Source organism: Myzus persicae, unplaced genomic scaffold, assembly GCF_001856785.1.
Source record: "Myzus persicae strain clone G006 unplaced genomic scaffold, MPER_G0061.0, whole genome shotgun sequence".
Classification (NCBI taxonomy): domain Eukaryota; kingdom Metazoa; phylum Arthropoda; class Insecta; order Hemiptera; family Aphididae; genus Myzus; species Myzus persicae.
The window spans coordinates 42,580-64,842 of record NW_019104234.1 but is presented as its reverse complement, the minus strand read 5'-3'; the positions used below and the strand labels follow the sequence as shown (position 1 = coordinate 64,842).

Genomic DNA, 22,263 nt, shown 5'->3' with positions numbered 1-22,263 from the left:
ATATACGATATCCTTTCGTCTCCTCTGAGCATCCAACGAATATACCTTTTCTTCGTTTTTCTTTTGGTATGTGTGCATAAACTTCACTAAGAAATATTTTTAGATTATTTATGTCTGGTGTTTTATTGAACCATAATTCATAATGTGTTTTTCCTTCTTGACCTAAGTTTCCTGTACGATTTATTGTATATCCGGCTATATTCACTGCTTCCGCCTAAAGTGTCTTAGACAAATTTTTGCTGTATACCATAGTTCTGGCCGCTTCTACAATTGTTTGCATTGATCTTTCCGCTTTCCCATTTTGTTGAGGTGTGTATGGTACACTCGTTTCATGTTTTATTCCAAATTTATCCAATAAGGCTTTTACTTCAGTATTTTTATATTCAGGACCACAATTTCATTCTTAAAGTAATTACTGAGATATTTAGCTGATTTTTAACTGTATTTAAAAATAGTTCAAATTGATTTTTGGCTCATAAAATACACATACGTATAATAAATTGGAATAATGATCCTTGGATATTACAAAATACCGTTTACCTCCAAGTGAGTTTACCTACATGGATCCACATATATCACTATGAATTAACTGACCTGGCTTTGTACTTAATATGAATGGCTCTCTGTGTTGTTTACCATAAATGTAACCTTCGCAGAAAAATTTATTTTTCGTTTCTGTAAATGGAATCCGCATATGTTTCAAGTACTTCCAAACATACTGGACATTCTGATGATTTAACGTTTCAGGCCACTGTAGTACCGTGAGATTTGTGACTGCAACATTTGCTTGATCAGCCTGTTGTAATAGCCTTGTTCTCAGAACCATTGAAAACATTTTATTCTGGCAAACTTTTCTTTCTCCGACTTTTGTTCATATATGCTAAGCAACTTGTCCCACATTTCCTTAACCGTGTCACAATTCATTATATTATACTGCAGTGGTTGTTCGTCCACTGACGTGACTATATACTTTTGAGCCTTATTGTCCGTTTTTTTAAATATTGTGAATAATCTACACCATACCTTTTTCTTGCTTCATCTTCAGTTTCTGAACTTGATTTTGTAAGAACGAGCCTTATTGTCCGTTTTTTTAAATATTGTGAATAATCAACACCATACCTTTTTCTTGCTTCATCTTCAGTTTCTGAACTTGATTTTGTAAGAACGGGTTTTTTCGATTTTCCGGTCACAACATCAAATATATCGGCTGCAGTCATTATGACTTTTATTTGGAATTTCCATACTTCCCAATTTTCATTACCTATTAGTTTATTAATTTTTAAAGATTCGTTTTCCGCGATAACGAATTATCTGTTATCCCTTAGGTTAGCAGCACCTTTGCGGTTTAAAAAATTCTTATTTTATGTGGTGGCTTAAGTTTCTGTTGGACAAATTAATTTTGGATTTCAGTATTCAAGCATAAATAACAAATTGATTAATATTAAGAGCATTATACCTAAAAATCCTTATTTCAAGGTACAAATTGAAAAAAAAATATGAATCAAAATCATGTTTTTATTATAATTGAATTATAGTTTCCTTAAACAAAAGATAATTTAAACTTTTGTTATTAATGCATATTTATAATGCAGCTTTGTATAAAGATTTATCATATAGAATTATAAAGATTTTAGATTTGTGAAGAAGAATATATTATATTTTTAATCCATTTCATATCTTGGCTATTCCTTTATTATAATTAGTGAATTGTTCAAAGTTAGGACAATGTATAAATTTATAAATTCATAATAATGAAACAAGTACAGATTATGATTTAGTATTAAGCATTTAGTTATATAATTCTAATTTTACTGATGTTTTTTATTTATTGTGACTAAAGTATATTAAAAAAATATGCTCTTTACTTCTTTTAAAAATAATAGAAAAGAATTTTGATGTACTAATTCACTACAGCCTACAGGATATTTTATTATTCAAAATATAAAATAATCTCTTTGCCCCCTCCCCCCAATTAATATCAATATTAATACAAGAATGGCATAGTTTCAAGACCTAATCACTTGATAAAACTATTATGGTTTTGTTAAGAATAAGTTTAACTTTAACAAATTTTGATTCATAAACAAATGGATTGTATTTTATGAACTAAAGTATACTTCGAATACTCAAGATAAAACATTAGTATCAACTCAAATGTATTAATTCACACAAGTTCATATTAGTCATCACCAGGGCTCGTAAGTTCATGCACTAAAAAATGTATAAATAAGCATGCATTCATGCCCTCAAAATTAGCAAAATATGCATTGAAATATGCACTAAAAAGTTTGAAAATTTGCATTTATAAGCCCTAACATTTTTAAATTATGCACTAAAAATATGCATTATGTAAAACAACCATGGGCAAATTTTAAAATAATAAGAATATATCCATTAATTTAAAAGTGTTTTATTAATTTTAATTTGTATACATTTATTAACCAAAATTAGTAAAATAAAAAAAAAATGAATACTTGTGAAGTTCATAATATGGATAGCTAGGATACTATAGGTAGTCACAGGATAATAAAAATAATTAAAAATACTCTCATTTTGTAAACGGAAAAGTAAATAAAAAACAAGAAACTTTTCAAATATTTGTCTAAAAAATTTTTTTATGAAATAATATGCGCTATCAACTCTAAAAAATCGACTATATGCCAAATATGCCCTAACACCCAAAACATGCAAAAACATGCACTATTAAACTTTATATTATTATTACTACTGTTATGAAACGGATTTGTATCTCAGTTAGCATGTTTTTCGGTGTAGCAGAAAAAACATGCGGATGCATGAACTTACGAGCCCTGGTCATCACAATTCACTATAATATATTAGGTCTCTTGGCAACACTTATATAAACTAGTGGAACTCTGTCACGATCTTGTAGTTGAATTGTTTGACATGTTTCCGTGTTCACCTTCTTCATCACTATTTTGATGTTGGTGTAGTTGGAACTTATTGTAAATTGTAATGATTAATTAAGTTATGTATAATTGATTTAAGTTTTGATTAGAGTGATTTGTGTTTTCAGCTAAATTATTAATGATTATAAATATTGTACTTTTATAATTTAATTATTGTATTATAACTACTTTTAACAGTTTTTGGAATATTAAAAATTGTTTTGTTTCAAAGACAGTAGACTTGTTAAAGAAACAACATTTAATTTTGTAAACATCATGTAAATATCATTTGAGTGGATCGATGGCTTGATTTCAATGAGCCAATTTTAATATTTTTATTTACATTCATTTACATTCACATGAAAATAGATAAACATTTTAAGGACAAATAAGCAACAGGTATGATTATTTTTTTTTTGTAATTTTGTTATAGTTGAGTTTTACAATACAAATTATTTTTCTTAGGTTTAAATATTTAAAAAAGCGAGCTAGTGTATGGCGATCTGCTGATACTCTAATTTTAAAGTAAGTTATGACTATGTTAAATATGATTATAACCTCTTTTAAGGTTACGTGCATTAATACAATTATATGGGGTGTCCCAGATAATATTCATACTGTCAATTTCAAATTTTGATAGTAGGTCAATTCAATTTAATATTCAAGTGAATAATACAACATTTTTTGTTGGTTTTTCGAGAGAACCTAAATTTGCCGTGCTGCTTTAGGCCTAGGAGAGAAAACAAAGTGTGCTGTCCTCTTAAATTACTGTGTATATTTTTAGTTACACATGTCATACATTGTACATTTTTTATTTCAAAAGCTTTCTCTAATAAAATATATTACCCTGGATAAGAATATCCAATGTGTACATAGATAGATTAGAAAAAATCTTTCAATCACATTTAATCTCTTTATCTTAATGTCAGAAACAATTTTTTTTACGAAAACTATACACCTATAATTATAATGTGAATAGTATTATTTAGTTTTAATGCTCTGGATATTATGTAAGGTTTGATTATTGGTTACTAACAACATATATTAAATACATTTTTTTTATGTTTTGTACTGTAGCTACTTCTGTTAATCTAGTAACACATAATATGTTAATAACTGTCTATATTAGTTCTATGATTTTGAAAATTATAACTTTGAATTATCCAATTATCCTACAAAAAATATATTTTACAAAATTGAACATAGATTATTCTAGCCCAAATAGAAAGAAAATAATTTTAATAATTGAATAACATAATCTCATTCTGAAATACATTTCATATTTGACCCTCAGTGTTAGGCACTAGCACAATGCAAATTACAAATTACTTTTATAGTATCGCTGTAGTAATTCCATATTTTATTTAAATTAACACAGTTATGACAAAATTACTTTTGAAAAGTAAAATATAATGAGTAGCTGTTGTTTTGTACATTATTAAAGTGAGTTATGAATGTAGAACGTATGACAACACCTAGAGACTAGTATATTTGAGAAAAAATTAAAAATCAATACATTAATTTAAAATGTTAGATAAAAATCAACAATAATATTAAAGTTTATGTATAACATTTAGTGATTAACAATTTACCTACAATATAAACATTACATGTATAGTGCTATACAGCTATTACTACAGTGCTATTACTAAAAAATTACCATAGGCTATGAGGAAAAGTCGATTGGTTATATATTTTTATCAAAAATAATTTGGTATATTAACTGTTTTATATTATCACCACCTCTTCAGTGGTCCGAGAATTCCAAATATGTTTAAAACGTATACGTGAATTATGTTGCGTCCATACTACTCATAAACCTAAGAAAAGAATTTTCCTATATTCTAAAACGTTCGTAGTTATTATTATTGTCAAGAAAACATCGTTCATTTTCTAAATAAAATAAATTTAAAAATAACCATAAGTCAATCATATTTCATAGGAAAATGATAACACATCTATATTCATACCACATTAAGAGAACGCCATGTACTGTCAACGTCTATAATATCATAATTATAAACAACATACTTAACATGCATATAATTTAAATACAACATAATATACTAAATTTGTATTTAACTATTCCAATTTTGTATGAGTTTAAATATAAGAGTGAATTTTCATATTTTTATCAATTTGAAAGGCAAGAACACAATCTGTGTTTTTAATCTTCAAGTGCTTAAAGATATCTTTTTAATTGGAATATTTTAAGTGCCTACTAATTATTATTTATTACTAATTATTAACTATTTATTCATCATAATAATAGTTTTAACGTTAACATTATAATAAAAATCGTATTTTAAATGGCAATATATTTTTTAATTCTTCTATAACTTGAATGAAATACAAAAGTAATATTTGTTAGTTGTTAATCATCGTTATCAGTGCAGTGTCTGTTTCCAAGAAAAATAATTATTTTTAGTTCAAATAAAGACACTGTTAGACTCCTGCATTCAACAATAACATTGACTATTATTTAACAATAATGATGAACAAGTACCATGTAATAATTTAAAATCTAAAAATGCAGACTTCATTAATAATGTACAATGACGATTGGTAAAAAAATACATGTAATTATAATTTTAAAGACTTATTCTAAACACATACGGTGTTTCTTACAAAACACTGAGATTCAACTAAATTGTATTAATTTTATGTATATTACAGCACACTCCGTAAATCCACCTATGCATAAAGTTTAAGCCTTAATTTTTTTTAGTATTACTTATTAGAAACTAATTTAAGTGAGTAACCAAGCGAGAAAAAAAGTCTAAAAATTAGAATGGATTTAGACGCTATTGTCTATTATTATATTTTTTATTAAGAGTATTTTGGAGGGGGTATTATAACTTATTATATGAAAATGTAAATGTTCCAAACTCAGAAATGAGACCATCTATAGTGTTTTTAAAAACTATTAATATTAACTATTGTCAATATTGTGTGTCAAGTGTCTAAGCAACAAGCAATCCAAACTTAATGCAAAATACAAAAGAAAATTACGAATGTACGAAAACTAAAAATTAACTCCTAATCTTATTCATAATCAGTATTTGGCGTAAAATCCATCCTCCTTTTGTGGACATTTAATAATGACACAGCACTCCCAGGGTTGTTAAATTTCTCAATGACACTAAAATAATTAAAAACTTATGCTGCAATCTGTTTACATTAATGTTAACAATAGTTTATTTTTTTATAAGGTGCACATGCTTACAATGTATGGCAATGTACTGGCACACAATATTAATATTTAAATACATTTTATACTTCCCCTATCATATTATAAACGTGACTGGCAAATATTATACGACTGTAATTACATAATCATAATTTAAAAATATATATTTAAATAAAAACAAAGTAATAAATTAAAATTATGTCAATAAAGTTATATGAATAAGAAATATTTATTTATAAATTACAATTAGGAATTGTATAATTTATATAGGTATACTGTATCAATATCTCAATTCAATATGAATAGGCACAGTCTTTAAAATGTTTAATATTTTAATAAAGATCTTTATAAAATGTTAAAATACACTGAAAAAAATGACCATTCATAAAATAAGCATTGTATAATTGAAATAAATCAGATTTGAAATATATACATTTCACAATAACAACAAATTCTGTACTCTAAAGTTATTTGTAAACGCTAAGGAATAGGTATTAATCTATTTTTAAATGTTTTCACAGTAAAAAATGCAATAAAATAAGTATGTATATTACAATATAACACAAATCAGCGATGTTGACTATTAGTTTTGTTAATAGTTAGATGGCACATTTGCTTTTATTATATTCATAACTAAATTGAATAAAAAATAATTTAAAATCATAGTAATAAAATAGTTTAAGCAATACATGAATATCAAGATACCAAAAGTTCATCGGTAATGATTTAGCTCAAGTATTTAATATAATTTTTTTGCTAAATACATAATTTTAAAAAAAATAAGAGTACACAAACTAATAGTATATTATGTATTACTGTTTAAATTGGATACTTATATTAATGGTTTAAAATATTTTTAATTTAAAATAACATAAACTATAGACTTCAGCAGAGCAACACTATACATCAACTATGATATAAATGCTAAAAACATAAAACTCGGTATACAAATAATATAAAAAAAAAAAGAAATTTGAGGTAAGAGTTTAAACTTTTAACCAACGGTGTTTGTAATTTCTTCATCAGCTTCGTCAGCAAAACTGAAAAAATTGTTAAGGTCTTCATCAAATTCTTCTTTCACGTCTGCGACAGACACTGGTTGTAAGACTGTAAGGTCTTTTGGACTAGGTGCTGTACAATGAATAATATCATTTAAAAATGTAATTTAATTTTAATTTTAATTTTAATTTGTACTTACAAGAAGATTGGTCAACATGTTTTAATGATACATTTGTAGATGTGCAATTTTTCTGTTTTTGACCACCAAGATAAATCTTTTCAAGTAGAACATATTGCTGTCCATCTTCACCTTTTACTGATACAATTTCAGTTCCTCTTGTTAGAATACTTGCGTCCTCCTCAGATTCACCCTCGTTAGTTGAATCGGTATACTGCAATAATTTATCAAAAAAAATTATTTTTCAATTTGATCCATATTCACTTATACATTACTTAAATATATTGGGGTTAAAATTACAACATTCAATTTGGTTCCCTCCCGCCCGTCACACAATGTTTACATGTTATACGAACATGTGCATTGTATGTATAATGCATATATGTGATGTATTAGGTATTTATTTTTGTGTTATTGTTACTTAAGTATGGATTCACGTGATCTCAAATCCAGGAAGAGCTTCTCAACGCAACAATAGCCATGGTAAAGTCTGAACATCAAGTGCAAAGAGAAAGGTGGAAACTCTCCCAACATAAATGATAACTCAAGATTGAGTCAATGGAAACCCTGACCATAGGACACACTCTTGACTAGGCAACACTGACCTCAGAGTGGAAGTACAATGAACTAAATGCAACTTAAAGAATTAAGGGGTTTCGATACAGGGACTCTGCAAATTGCAAATACAGTGATGAACAAAGCATGACAAAAATAATAATTAACTGTCCAAGTGTCCAACAACACAAACCACTACATATGTTTACTCCCCACAATATTGTAGAAGACACCTCATGCTTCATTAAATTATAAATATCAGAACTATCCTTATTAAATTATCACTCCAACACTTAAATAAAACAAATATTGTGACTCATAGACAAAAAACCACTGTCATTATTTCATGTAGACTTAAAGGTACACAGTAAATAAATTATGTAATTAGAATAATACATTTTTAAAGCTCAATTTTCATGTAAAACTCCATTGAGTAATGACTTGTCACAATGATGCCATTAAGTCAGGCTTGTAAAAACAAAGCAATACTATGGTAATTTGACATTGTTCACAAAATGTTTTAATGAGCCATAATTTACTACGATTTTAATAGACTAAAGTAGTTAATAGGAATATTAGCTAATATTCTGTAGACCAATCACTACTTTACTATTATGGACAACATTTTATAAGAATTCTACTACAAAATTAACAACAAATATCATGCATATAATACTAATTAATAAAGTATACATTATTTTAAAAAAAGGAGTTATATAATAAATTCGAAAATATAATACCTCTAGTCTTTGTTTTAATGCAGTATTTCTATAATTTCCAGTTGATTGCCGCATATGAATTTCCATATGTCTTACTAAATTTCCTTTATGTCTAAATGATTTTCTGCATGAATTACAATGATAAGTTTTCTCGTGTGGTTGAGGTGGAACATAAGCTGGATTATGATGCAAATTATGGTGGCGGCGTAATAACTGTTTTTGTCTAAATGCCTAGACAGAACAAAATAATAAGTACAGATGTGAATGTATAGTATTAATTATTTATATAATTAAAAATAATTCACCTGATCACATTGATCACATTGGAATGGTTTTTTATCTGAATGTACAAACATATGAGTTTGAAGATGACGTTCAGTTGTGGAAGCATAAGAACACAATTTACATTTAAAACATTTTTCCCCTTTGTGTGAAAGACAATGAACCTATAGTATATATGCTTATTAGATAATATATTAATGGAAAATGCATACTTCAATACCTTAAACTGGTAACGATCAGGGAATGCCTTACCACATCGGTTGCACAAAATAGGTTTATCTGAAGTATGAAGCTTTTGTACATGAATACGTAAATCAGTTTTGCGACCACAAGTGACTGGACAATGGTCACATTTAAATACGGGTTTTGCACCTATAACTTACAAATTCAATCATTTATGTATTCTAAAATATTAATAAGTTAAAAAATAAAATTTACCGCTATGTATTAATCGGTGTGTTTTTAAACTGTTAGATTGGGTAAACTTAGTTAAGCAAATATCACACTCATATGGTTTCTCACCAGTGTGGATACGTAAATGGCGTTTCAATTTAAATTTATCAGGACTTCCATAAGAACAATGGGGACACTAAAAAATACAAAAATATTAACATCTAGTTATAAAGGAATATAGTGTTTACTAGTAAATACTTGGTATGGTCTTTCACCAGTATGGCATCTCATGTGATTTTTCATTTTGCTCACTTCTACACTTGCATAGTCACATAACGTACATTTATGTGGTTTTTCATGAGTATGCTTATATCGATTATGTCTAACAAGTTCTCCTGTAATATAGATAAATATATAAATGTTTTATAAGAAAAACAAATTATTTTAAACAAAAATATAATAGTTAATACCATTAATTATAAATCCCATAGATTGCTCACTGGCAGGTTTTTCGGTGGCGTACAATATTACTTTCGGTAGACGGCAATACAAACAAACAGCATTAAAAAAATTTTAATTTTATTGCAGCTATAGGTATTATGGCTGAGTGCGGTGTTTTGGAACAATATCATTGTTTATTACTTAATAATTTATGACTGTATACACAAAAAAAAGTATAGTTCTAGTATATCTAGTCATCGGTTTTCTATATTTGACCTAAGTCCCCAGACACCAATTGTGTCACCAAAAACTAAAACATAGATCACAATTGATTGATTTACTTACTCCTCCAAAAAAGTTCAAAAACAATAAAAGTACTAAATCAGATTACTATTCTACTTTTCTTAACACTGATTTTTAAACAATGTAAGAAGGATAATTGTAACATACATTTAAAAAACATATCCAAAATGTTGCAAAATTACGCATTCTTTAAAATAAGTAACTATCACAAATAATTTGATATTTGTGTGATATATTATAAAATGTTGAAAATTAATAATTATTTATTTAAGTCAAGTTTTTATGTTTTTTTTAACGCTAAAAGAACTTTTATTTAGATTATTAATCATGTCATACTTAATACTTATTACACCAATTATTAATTAATTATATTTGTTTAGGCAGTGGATACATTATTATTTTAAGTTTTTATTAGTCACCTTTATCACCTAGCTATTATTAAAAAAGTGAGACAGTTAAAATATAAACTGTCAATTATAGTCCATTTTGATTACCTATTATACTGTATCATTGAATAAGTAAACTAGTGACGACCTAGCGCATAGCAGATCTCAAGTACACAATTGTCAAACGTATACTCTATGGTATTACTGTAATGAGCTAACTATATAGTGTAAAATGAATATACAAGTTATATGGGGAGCCGATTATGAACTGATGTACCTCTACAGAATAAACTATGCAGCATGCCTACACCTACCAAGCGACGTGACTACTATTTTATAGCGTTTACAATATTATCTGATTTAACTGTCTACGCGTCCGCAGCGCCTTGTAGTGACACCCAATTATTACCACGCCACCGAAAAACCTGCAAGTGAGAAATCTATAGTATTTATAATCAATGTTAATAATTAGGGCTAAGAACTAATACATTTGCATACCTGATGTAGTAAAAGAACTCGAACAACTTCGACAATTAAATGGTTTTGTTCCAGTATGAGTATTAACATGATTTTGCAAAGAAGCTTGAGTTTTGAAACCACGTGCACAAATATCACACTGATATGGACGTTCTTTAGAATGAGATTTCATATGACGAGTCAACAAATATCTAAAACAAATAAAAAATTAAAATATAATAGAAATATTTGGTGATAAGTACAAAATTAATAGTAATTAATGAATGCATTAAACAAAAAATAATAAACTTAAGACATTTGAAACTCGATAAGAACCAATAGAAGAAAATATAAATTACCTTTTTTTAGAAGAATAATTACAATAATCACACACATGTACTTGAGGAGTGACAGTCCCTGATTTTTTAGGTACTAATTTATGTATTTTAGTTTTTTCATCTTCTACTTTTGAATCCTAAATATACATTTTATTAGTAATAATAATATATAAATAAAGATGATTAATTTTTTTTTTGTATAAACTTGCTTCAATTTTTTGTTTTTTTGGTAGAGTTGGATCTTTTCCATCATTTAAATTATATGCATTTTTAACATTAGGATCATAGTCTCCCTGAGATATCTCTAGGCTAACATTTGACATTTCCTCATTTTTGTCATTTTGTTTGACCACATAAAGAACATAATTATTGGCATCAGTTTCAGATTGAATGAGAGTGACGGTTTGATATCCATTACCAGATCCTAAAGCAACAATCTAAAATTTCAAACATTTTACTACCACTAATATTCACTATTTATAATAATTATAATTTACTTGAGGGATATCTTTATTAATTTCATCTTGTGCATAAGGCAGAGCAATTTGAGTTAAGTTGTCTGTATGGCTTTGATTTGTATTATCCAGCATTTGTAATTCATGGTCTGGATGTCCTAAAATTAAAATTAGTTTAAAAAAAAAATATTTTTAAAATTCAATAGTTTTGATGTTAACTTGCCTTCAACCATAACTACATGGCCATCTCTTGCAGTTGTGTGATAATAACATTGCGCATTTTGATCGATGAGATGTGCAGGTTCTACAAAGTTTCCATTTAAATTCATAATTTTTATTAAAATATAAAATAAACTTTTAAGTAAAAATAATACTTACCAGCTTGTACTTGTGTTACTTCATTTCCTTCAATTTCTGTATTAAATGAATCCAAGTAATTTTGTAAATCTGTTATAGTTTCTTCGGTGTCAGATATTGAAAGCTGATGCTCTAACTTAATGAGATTCTCATCAAAACTCACTGAATCATCAGATGATCCTCCATCTAACTCTAAAAAACAATGGATAAGTTAAAGGTGGCAAATGGGCGCCAGTCACATATTTGAGGGTCATGAGTTTGAATTTAAAACAAAACTGAAATTTGAACATGGTACAATATCTCACATAGAAAATTAGTTTTTTATGTCTGCTTATAGAGTAAATAACTTGATTATTCATTAATAAACTTAACACATTCACGGACCTTTAACTTTTAATAAAATAATATTTACCCTCCTCAGAAAATTACTCAGATTAATGAAAATATGACAAAAAATTACTCTAAAATAAAATGCTATATTAATTTTTGCCCAAATATATGAATAAACTTAACAGGTCAGTCACATTTCTATTTTTATATTAAACCTTCTGAAAATATAACTGCATAAGCAGTAATGCCCGATTTAAATCAAATTAGTCGTTGTTTTTTAAATTTCTTTTAAAAGTCTAATTTAATACAGATAATAGTATCGATACATTAACAAGTGATATACATGGTTAATTCATAGGTGTCAATATTTTATCCATCCATCTAACTATAGGTATATATGTGAAATCTATTTCTTGAAAAAAGCTTATCTCAGAAACTACTCACCCAATTGTCATGAGGATTGTTTTTAAATTTAAGAATGGACTATTTTATTAAGTTCAGTGAAAAATTATTTTAATATTATTATACTGTGTGAAACATGGCTTTTATATGATTATGAATTTAAATTAAATGGTTACAAAACTATAAATTCATTAGGAACTTTAAATAAGAAAATAAATATTGTGTTACTGTCTTAATTAGAGAATTAATAAATATATTAAAAATTGAAAAACAGGTCTTATTAAATTGTAATTCAATACAACTCATAATTAAAATAAATGAATTAATATTTTCACTAATATGCACATACAGATCGCCAAACGATAACTTGGAATATGTTCTTACAGGCTGTTGGGGCGTTGCCTACTTATATAGTATTAATGTAATTTAGGGTAACTCCAATAATATAATAAAAGCATTAAGTAAATAAGTGGACTGTATAATTAAATATTAAAAATATCACACTAGTAATAAACAATATAATAGTATTCGCCAGTTTGGCAATATAACAAATAAGTATAATACTGAATAATATAAAATAACAAACAATGTAACAACAGTATCAAATATATATAACCAACTAAAAGGCAACAATATATGACAAATAAGTATAATAATAAAAATATAACTATGTGGTGCACCACATACCTTAATATGATTATGATGGCATGTGGTGCCCAGATCCGTATATAATAATTTTAAGTTACAATAAAAATAACAGGTTGATCTGGCACACTCACATGACACCGCTAAACATATCACGAATAATCAAATAATAAGACTGCAGCCAAATCGTACAAAAGGACAAAACCACGAGTTGATCACCAACGATGAATATTATAAAAAGGACCTCCTGCAAAATATAACAATATTTAATGACCGCAACAGAAGGTGACCGCAACAGAAGATGACCGAACAATACGTACCAAATATGAGAAAACCGTCATTCACCGAATAATAGACAAACCATGTGGATATGATGAGGAACAATGGACGCATATAACCAAAAACAGAGAAAGATATACTGAGCAGTCAGCACACAACTTGCTGTTTCGAGAGCACCGAAAGAAAAAAAAGAAAAATGGTACAACAGACCATTAGGAATATAAAATAATAATATGAACATAGGAACGATATTCAGTGCCATACACACAATTATATAAAAACAAGCAATCATTGTACATTTGCTGGCATTGATACAATGACTGCACCATAGAATAATAAATATAGTACCCAAAAATAGCTAAATAAAATTACATAATAATAACAGAATAATAGTGATAATCAATGCTGATCATAGCTAACAGCTTGTGAGTGTGAACACAGGCATAGACCTTTTCTTATCACAAATAAATAAATAACATATAAGTATTATTAGTGGAGACATCAATATTAATATAATGAAAAATACAAATATTAGTAATGATTATTTAAATATTATGGCGAGAAATGGATTTTTACCTTGTATAAATAGTCACTGGTGATTAATCAGATTCACACGAAAACTTGCATTGATCATATTTTCATTAATAACATAGATTCTAATAAAATTAATTCATATATTTTAAGGAGCGATATAACAGATCACTATGCTACAATTTTGACATTATCCAATATTAATAACAACGAAAGTTACAATCATAATAACAATTTTTCAAATAAAATAGACTTTAAGCATCTAAATTTATTAATTCAAAACTAAAGATTGGTATGCTCATTTGAACAGTGACAATGTAGATATTGTTATGGTTGAAATTTTCAATACTAAAATAAATGAAATTATAAAATACTCATCTATATCTAAAAATAATAATTACAAATAAAATAAAATGTGCAAATTAAAAGAATGAATTACAACTGGTATCGTTATCTCTATTAGAAATAGAGAAAAATTATCTGCTAAAATAAGATCCAGACCTTTTGATATTAAATTAAAGCAATACTATAAATTGTATAGAAATATATTAAATAAAATTGTACGACAATCTAAGCAATTATTTTATCAAAATAAATTAAAACACAATAGGTCTTGATTCTAAATTAGTTTGGAGTATAATAAATGAGGTCATTGGAAAACCGAACCAGATTAAGAATAATATCAACATGATAAGGAATAAAGCTGGTATTAATATAAACCAAACAAATGAGATATGTAATGAACTAAATGATTTTTTTGTCAATGTAGGAAAAAATTTAGAAGTAGAACAACTAAATCAATATAAATTATTTCCTAATGAGAATAACTATATTATTAATGATAGTATATTTTTAAAACCTATTGATAAAGGCGAAATTAGTAAGCTCCTTAATCAAATTAAAAATTATAATTTATATTTTGAAAATGATCTAACGAATTATATACTCAAAAATGTTTCAAATTCTATTTCTTTTCCCTTATCAATTATCTTCAATAAATCTTTAATAACTGGTATCTACCCTAAAACATTTAAAAAATGCATTGTGATACCTTTATTCAAATCGGGTGATAAATTATTATGCAGTAATTACGGACCAATCTCATTATTTTTAACCTTATCAAAAGTCCTTGAGAAATGTATTAAATTTAGAGTAATTGACTTCTTAGAAAAAAAAATCTTTTTTTTCAAAATCGCGATTTGGTTTTAGATCTGGCTTATCTACTGATGCTCTGTACAAAGTTGATAATTTTGTTAGAAGTAGCTTAGATAAAAGCAATCAAGTTATGGGTATTTTTTTGGATGTGCAAAAAGCTTTTGATTGTGTAAACCATGAACTACTACTAAAAAAATTAGAAAATTCTGGAATACGTGGAGATCAAATAATCTATTTAAATCTTTTCTGAGGGGTAGGACTCAAAAAGTTAAATGTCATGAATATTCTAGTGAAGATCTAAATGCGACTTGTGGTGTACCTCAAGGCACTGTTCTAGGTCCCTTATTATTTATCATATTTATAAACGATCTACTAAAACTGAAAATAAATCATAATACAGAATTATTAAGCTTCGCTGATGATACAGCTATTTTGTTATCGGAACTAACTGTTGATAAACTATACAATGAAGCAAATACAATTGTAATTACTGTTTATGCTTGGTTCTGTAAAAATAAATAATCATCAAATACATCAATACATTAATACAAAATTACCTAATAGTACATTCTTTAAAATGTAATAAAACTACAAATACAGTTTGTGATCCTAAATGTATTATACTAGAAAAAGTACAGGAAGTAAAATATTTATGGATAATTATTGATTATAGATTTAAATGGGAAAGTCATATAAATTATTTAAATAACATGCTATGCAAATTCTTCAATTTCTTCAAAGATGCAAGGTATGTATTTAATAAATACTATAAAAGAATAATTTTCTTATCACTAGTACAATCAATTTATACTTACGGTATATCAATTTGGGGTGGAGCCTCAAAGTATATTTTAACAAAACTTATTGTCACTATAAATTGTATTATAAAATTCTTACTAAATTTACTAATGAATACTAGCACTGAATTGATTTATAATGAATTTAATGTAAAAAATATTAATTTTAACTATAACTTATCGGTTCTAGTTGTATATATAAAAATAAAAATTTAATTCCAACATTAGATCATGAGCATAACACTAGATATAAGCAAAATATTAATAAACTTAACCAAATCTTAACAAAATATTTGGTCAAAGAAGCATTTTAGGTATATACGGGTTTATATTTATGTTGTTCACTAAATATCAATATAAAAAATTATAAAGATGTTAAACATTTCAAAAAATATATAAAACAATTAAATTTATCAAATTTGTAAATTGTATTGCTTTTAAAAATATCACCAGTTATTTATGTAAAATATTATTATTGTTATTATTATTGTACATTTATAATATTTATTTTCCTCTCTTCGTACTTATGTTTTAATTATCAATTATCAATTATCAATTATTTAACACGTTGACCGCCACGGCGTTTTTCACTTTGTTACTTAAATTTGCTACGAGATCAAATTCTAAATCTCAACAAATTACTAAAAGTTGGTTGTGAGATCTTATGTTGAATCTCACTTATACAAATTTTCTATCGATGAGAACTCGTGTTAGGTCTCAATAATCGGTATTTTCTCGTCGGATTCTAATTCTACAGTGTTGCCACTTTCAGATGGTGTTTGTAGCTTGACAATACCATATTTAGTTTTTTTTATCAATATTTTAAAATCATTGATAATGCAACGTTTGATACGTTGTTATTGGTAACTAAACGTATAAACTTTTTACTTTATTTATCTGATTATCAAAATTGAATGTTTAATGTGTTTTTGCCGTTAAGGTAACGGATTTATGAAGTTTTTTTTATGTAATTTGTGACAAATAAACAAAATGAATGACGAGAGTATAACTGAAATGTTAGAATCTTCATTTGAATCATTTGACTATAGTTCAGACGATTGTGACAATGACCCCAATTGGGATCAAAATGCTGAAAACATGTCTACAAGTAAGTTATTTCACCTGCAGCTTAATGTACTTTGATCTAACTTACATATGATTTTTAAATGTTTCGAATAGGTAGTACTTCTAGTAAACAAAATTTCAATGATGATGTCAGACATGTGAACATGTCTATAGATGGTAATATATTTTGCTTGAAATTGTCTATTTTCTATTTATAATTAATAATAAAATACATTTTAGAAATTGAATTATCTGGAGTAGATGCAATTGCTTACAGTGATGAAAATGATGATCCAAATTTTGGTAAATAATAAACAAAAATGTGCATTATTAAAAAAAAAATGTTTAAAATTATTTTTTTTATATTAGATTTGGTATCTCATATAAGTGCTTCATCTGATAATGGTTCTACTACAAATTATCCTGGACCAGGACGTCCAAGGATTCATCCTAAGGTAAATGTCAATGATCGTCGTCAATGGAGAGCAGACGACAATGTTATTGACGATTTTATTTTTGATGCTGATAAGACAAATTCAGGTATAAATCCAGATTTATTTGACACTCTTATGCATGGATCACCGCTTGATTTTTATTTGCTTATTGTGAATGATGAAATAATAAATAAAATAGTTATTGAAACAAATAGATTCGCTGCACAGCAAAAAGCTTCTAAGATAAATTCACCTTTCTCTCGTATTAATAAATGGTTTGATACAGATATAAAAGAAATAAAACAATTATTTGGGCTTTTGATTTGGACTGGCTTAGTTGTGTTGCCAACATATGAACTGTATTGGAGTTGTTCTGAAATATTTGCTACTAATTTCGGGTCTGTAATGAGCCGAAATCGCTTTGAAATACTAATGCAAATGCTACATTTTTCGGATAATGCTAATGCTGATACAACAAATCGCTTACACAAACTCGGTACCGTTATGGATGATATTATGTCTAATTCTAATTATTGTATGCAGCCAGTAGACAAATTATGTATTGATGAATCTCTTGTCAAATTTATGGGTAGGCTGTCTTTTAAACAATACATCAAAAATAAGAGAGATAGATTTGGAATAAAAGAATTTAAATTATGTATTCCTCCGTGTTACACAATTGCTCTGAAAGTTTATGCTGGAAAAGAAGCTGTTGTTGATGAAAGTGTTGGGACAAAAATTGTTATGACACTAGGAGATCCTTATTTTGACTGTGGAAGAACATTATATGTGGACAATTGGTACTCAAGTGTTGAACTAGCCGAAAAATTAAAAATAAGACAAACACATTTAGTAGGTACAATAAGATCAAACAGAAAATCCAATCCTAAAGAAGTAATAAAAAAAAAGTTAAAAAGAGGAGAGTTTGATTCAATGAGGAGTGACACAAATGTTTTAATATTAAAATGGAAGGATAAAAGAGACTTATATATGATATCCACAAAACATAACAGTGAAATGGTTGAAGAACGTGTAAGGGGTAAAATTGTTAAGAAGCCTAAGGTTGTGATTGACTACAATATAGGAAAGACATCAATTGATCTTTCTGATCAAATGAGTTCTTACTCAAACCCTCTAAGGCGTAGTTTGAAGTGGTACAGAAAAGTAGCTTTAGATGGGCTATTAAATATAGCTGTAGTCAATTCTTTAGTATTATTTAATAAAGTTACATGTTCAAATATGTCGATAACTAATTTCCGTACTTCTCTAGTTGAACAATTAACCAAAAAAGAAAACATTGTCATAAATCCATCTCTCAAACATCAACTACAAAAAACAGGTAAAAGCAGATGTTTCATGTGTTATTCACTAATGTCTTCAGAAAAAGGTAGAAAGTATGCTCAGTCTCATAGTACTAAAGTACAGACTAAATGTCTGGCATGTGATAGATATTATTGTATATTATGTTTTATCAAAGACCACAAAATCACAAAATGATAAAGAATAGTGGTCAACAAATTATAAGCAGTGACACATTATTTACATTGTATCTATACATTTTAANTCAATGATCGTCGTCAATGGAGAGCAGACGACAATGTTATTGACGATTTTATTTTTGATGCTGATAAGACAAATTCAGGTATAAATCCAGATTTATTTGACACTCTTATGCATGGATCACCGCTTGATTTTTATTAATTATTATATACCTATATAAATATATTTTATATTTATTATGCTATAAAAAAAAATACCTATTACTATAATTAAACTGTTTTTGTTATATTTTTATTAATAGTAAGTAATTTGTTGTAACTTATGTTTTTTCATTATTAATGTACATGTGGTTTTTGAATATTATTTTATACTTTAAATAAAAAGTTTTCAAGTTATGTTTTTTGTTTGTAATATCATTTTTATCATAAAAAAGTTACATTTATGCTTTTTATTTTGCAGTTTATAGGATAAAAGCCTACTACCAGAGATTGTTTTCATATTATTATATTGTTCCTTATTGTTCAAATAATGTATTATTTTATAAAATAAATAAATATTTATTTGAGATTTAATGTTAAGTCTCAATTATAGTGATTTTTCATAATGAGATTTAGTTTGAGATCTCAGGCTAATGGTCAAAACATTAATTTTTCAAATGGTGACATCCTACGGCCATGAGATCTAATTTGAGATCTCGGCTTATATTAAGTTATAACATAAAAAAATGTTTTAGGAAAACAATTATGAATATAAGTACAAGTTTTGAATAAAATCAGACAATGTTTTATCCAAAAAAAAATTTGAGTAAACCTATGAAAAACCCCGTGGCGGTGAGGACAAAGTTTGGTGAGATCTCGTACAAGAGCTCATGGCGGTCAACGTGTTAACATAATTATATATTTATAATAATCCTATTCTATTAATTATTTAGTAATCAAAAAAAACATTGTATATATTTATTTAATCTATAAGAACTGTGCCCCCAGCACAAGCTTTGCTAAAAGAGGGTACTGCAATATATTAATCTAAATTTTGTAAAATAATTGTATGATATCCTTATGTTGCAAATATAAGTACTGTTATTATTAATAATGAATATATACATAATTTAATATAAAATGTATAAATTGTTATAATTATTATAAATCACAATTATTAAGACTTAAGGCAGGCCCGTTGCTAGGGCACAACCATCGTCGCTTAACAATGGCATACAATTTTAAAAATATCAAAGGAGAAACAAAATTAAATAAATATTGCAAAGAAAAATCTAGTGCAGCGTTAAAATTTTTTGCTGTAGGTTGGAAAATATTGACGGGTTTGTTTATAGGTACACTATTAGCTATAAATATAATAATATTTTTGATAAATTTCTTCCAATATATTTAGGTATTAAAATTACAGTGGCGAAATAAAGCTGAGAGGCGGGGCTTTAAAGTCTTAACATGCCTGGATGGGTATAGAACAAACGAGTACTCCATAGTCTATTTACACCATTATTAGATTTATAATAATTAAAAGCATCATAATATAAAGTAACTATAAACTTAACTTACCAATAGTTGTTCCTCCGTTTTCAGACATTGTCGAGGTCTTGACAATTTAATACCTATAATCAAACATTCAATGTATTGTTTGGATAATTATATTAAATTATCAGGATGTACCTACATAATAAAATATTTAACACAGCTAACACCGACTATATTATCAAAGAATAATCGTTCGGGAAAAATTGCGGACACATGACCACCAAGGACTGACAATAACGTATTATTGCATTCGACGTTTACAGGTTACTTGAAAAGAGTAATACATTAAAATATCAATTTGGATTGGAAACAACTCGGCCTTCGAATCATACAACACGGTATTTCAAAAATAAAATATACTTAGTCGGGCAAAAAATGAGCAGTATAATCGAGGACGCCACCTGAAGAAGCGTTGGTATGTTATTGAAACGGTAAAAACGACAGAAAAAGTAATAATAAACTATTGTTTATCGCGGTAGCCGTAGAACGGATTACCCGACGGTGCACTCATGCATTAACTCATAACAAAGAACCTACCACGTAATATTATCAAGAGGAATAAAAATTATTGTACGAAATAATATTATGACAATGGTTAGGAATTTGGCGCGATTGCTAAGTGGACTGATAGTGATGCGTTTAACGCCCAGTGGTGGTAGTGAAGAAACGATTTGAACAATTAATATAATATTAATACTATAAGTATTATATAGGTAAGGTGCAAGCAAGTGCGTTAATAGAACAACGATTTTCAAGGATGAAATCGTCGCGCATCGTCACGTATCGGACTCAGACTTCGATACGAGTCGGTACAAAAACGACGAGCAGCGCCGCCAACAAATTGTTTGTCATAATTTATGTATAGATACTATGGAACAAAACTTCCTCGGTCGACAACGACAATGTTAACAGTTCAACGTGCAGATTTGGAAACTGTGGGTTATAATACTAACACAGTAGGATATTTACTTACTTACGTCACTATATGTTATTCGACACTAAAATCCAAATACGGAGAGCCTATGGTTTTTCGTTATCACGCGATGTGACTTCGATATCAATCTATCTGGCAATCACTTGTTTTTTTTTTTCGTACGCAATACGCACATACTGTGTGTCTGTGTTGTCTCTGTCTCACAAATGTACAACATCTTAAAAACTGTTTTACGCTGGACAGAACGGAACTTCCCTACGGCAAGTACGACTCAGAAGCAGAAAGCATAAAAAATCCGAAATTTTGTTTTAGTACACGTATTCTAACAGAACCATACTTCAGTAGACTGTATTTCAGATTTTTAGCAGACAAATTGTTTCGGCCTTTTTATAGCCCCTCCTCAGTAAGACGTGGGACGACATATTATTACGTAAATTCCGTACATCAAATAAAAGTATAAGACCTATATTTCAATGTAATAATAATAATAACAATAAGATTTAAAAAGAAAATATTTAAATACGAATAAACGAATAAATCGAATTATTTTAATGATATCTTATCATAATTCATAGGTCTTACAATAAACTTTCATAGTGACATGTAAGTACTTAATAAGTTTTACATTTTTCAACTTTAAGATACAAATGTTGAGATTTATTTATAAAATCAGCGCTCAAATTTGTTTGGGGGGGGGG

The 22,263-nt window shown here is 27.4% G+C and overlaps 2 protein-coding genes across 5 annotated transcripts in view; one reads left to right on the top strand and one right to left on the bottom strand.

Moving 5' to 3' along the window:
* Nucleotides 1–6,542: 6,542 nt before the first annotated feature.
* Nucleotides 6,543–22,263, bottom strand: part of LOC111040336 (transcriptional repressor CTCFL-like) — an 18,880-nt gene continuing 3,159 nt past the window's right edge. The window contains exons 1-16 of one of the 3 annotated variants that reach the window (XM_022324209.1): nucleotides 20,992–21,316; nucleotides 20,771–20,898; nucleotides 20,656–20,708; nucleotides 11,983–12,153; nucleotides 11,828–11,923; nucleotides 11,647–11,762; nucleotides 11,359–11,586; nucleotides 11,171–11,286; nucleotides 10,854–11,023; nucleotides 9,484–9,620; nucleotides 9,271–9,421; nucleotides 9,053–9,204; nucleotides 8,856–8,996; nucleotides 8,572–8,781; nucleotides 7,298–7,490; nucleotides 6,544–7,230 (exon numbers count right to left, since the gene is read on the bottom strand). In XM_022324209.1, the coding sequence (XP_022179901.1) occupies nucleotides 7,094–7,230; nucleotides 7,298–7,490; nucleotides 8,572–8,781; nucleotides 8,856–8,996; nucleotides 9,053–9,204; nucleotides 9,271–9,421; nucleotides 9,484–9,620; nucleotides 10,854–11,023; nucleotides 11,171–11,286; nucleotides 11,359–11,586; nucleotides 11,647–11,762; nucleotides 11,828–11,923; nucleotides 11,983–12,153; nucleotides 20,656–20,683 (2,046 nt within the window). In that variant the 5' untranslated portion in view covers nucleotides 20,684–20,708; nucleotides 20,771–20,898; nucleotides 20,992–21,316 and the 3' untranslated portion in view covers nucleotides 6,544–7,093. Of the gene's footprint in view, nucleotides 7,231–7,297; nucleotides 7,491–8,571; nucleotides 8,782–8,855; nucleotides 8,997–9,052; nucleotides 9,205–9,270; nucleotides 9,422–9,483; nucleotides 9,621–10,853; nucleotides 11,024–11,170; nucleotides 11,287–11,358; nucleotides 11,587–11,646; nucleotides 11,763–11,827; nucleotides 11,924–11,982; nucleotides 12,154–20,655; nucleotides 20,709–20,770; nucleotides 20,899–20,991; nucleotides 21,317–22,263 lie in introns of those variants that run through there. The other 2 variants (XM_022324210.1, XM_022324208.1) reach the window with 2 other exon arrangements.
* Nucleotides 16,874–19,363, top strand: LOC111040337. 2 transcript variants are annotated; one of them, XM_022324212.1, is made up of 5 exons: nucleotides 16,874–17,208; nucleotides 17,280–17,342; nucleotides 17,406–17,468; nucleotides 17,535–17,662; nucleotides 19,199–19,363. In XM_022324212.1, the coding sequence occupies exons 1-5, from the start codon at nucleotides 17,091–17,093 to the stop codon at nucleotides 19,298–19,300; spliced, it is 474 nt and encodes a 157-aa protein (XP_022179904.1). In that variant the 5' UTR covers nucleotides 16,874–17,090; the 3' UTR covers nucleotides 19,301–19,363. The 2 variants fall into 2 exon arrangements, with proteins under 2 accessions (XP_022179904.1, XP_022179903.1); XM_022324211.1 differs by lacking the exon at nucleotides 19,199–19,363 and adding an exon at nucleotides 18,870–19,159 and having other exon boundaries at nucleotides 16,888–17,208; nucleotides 17,535–17,705.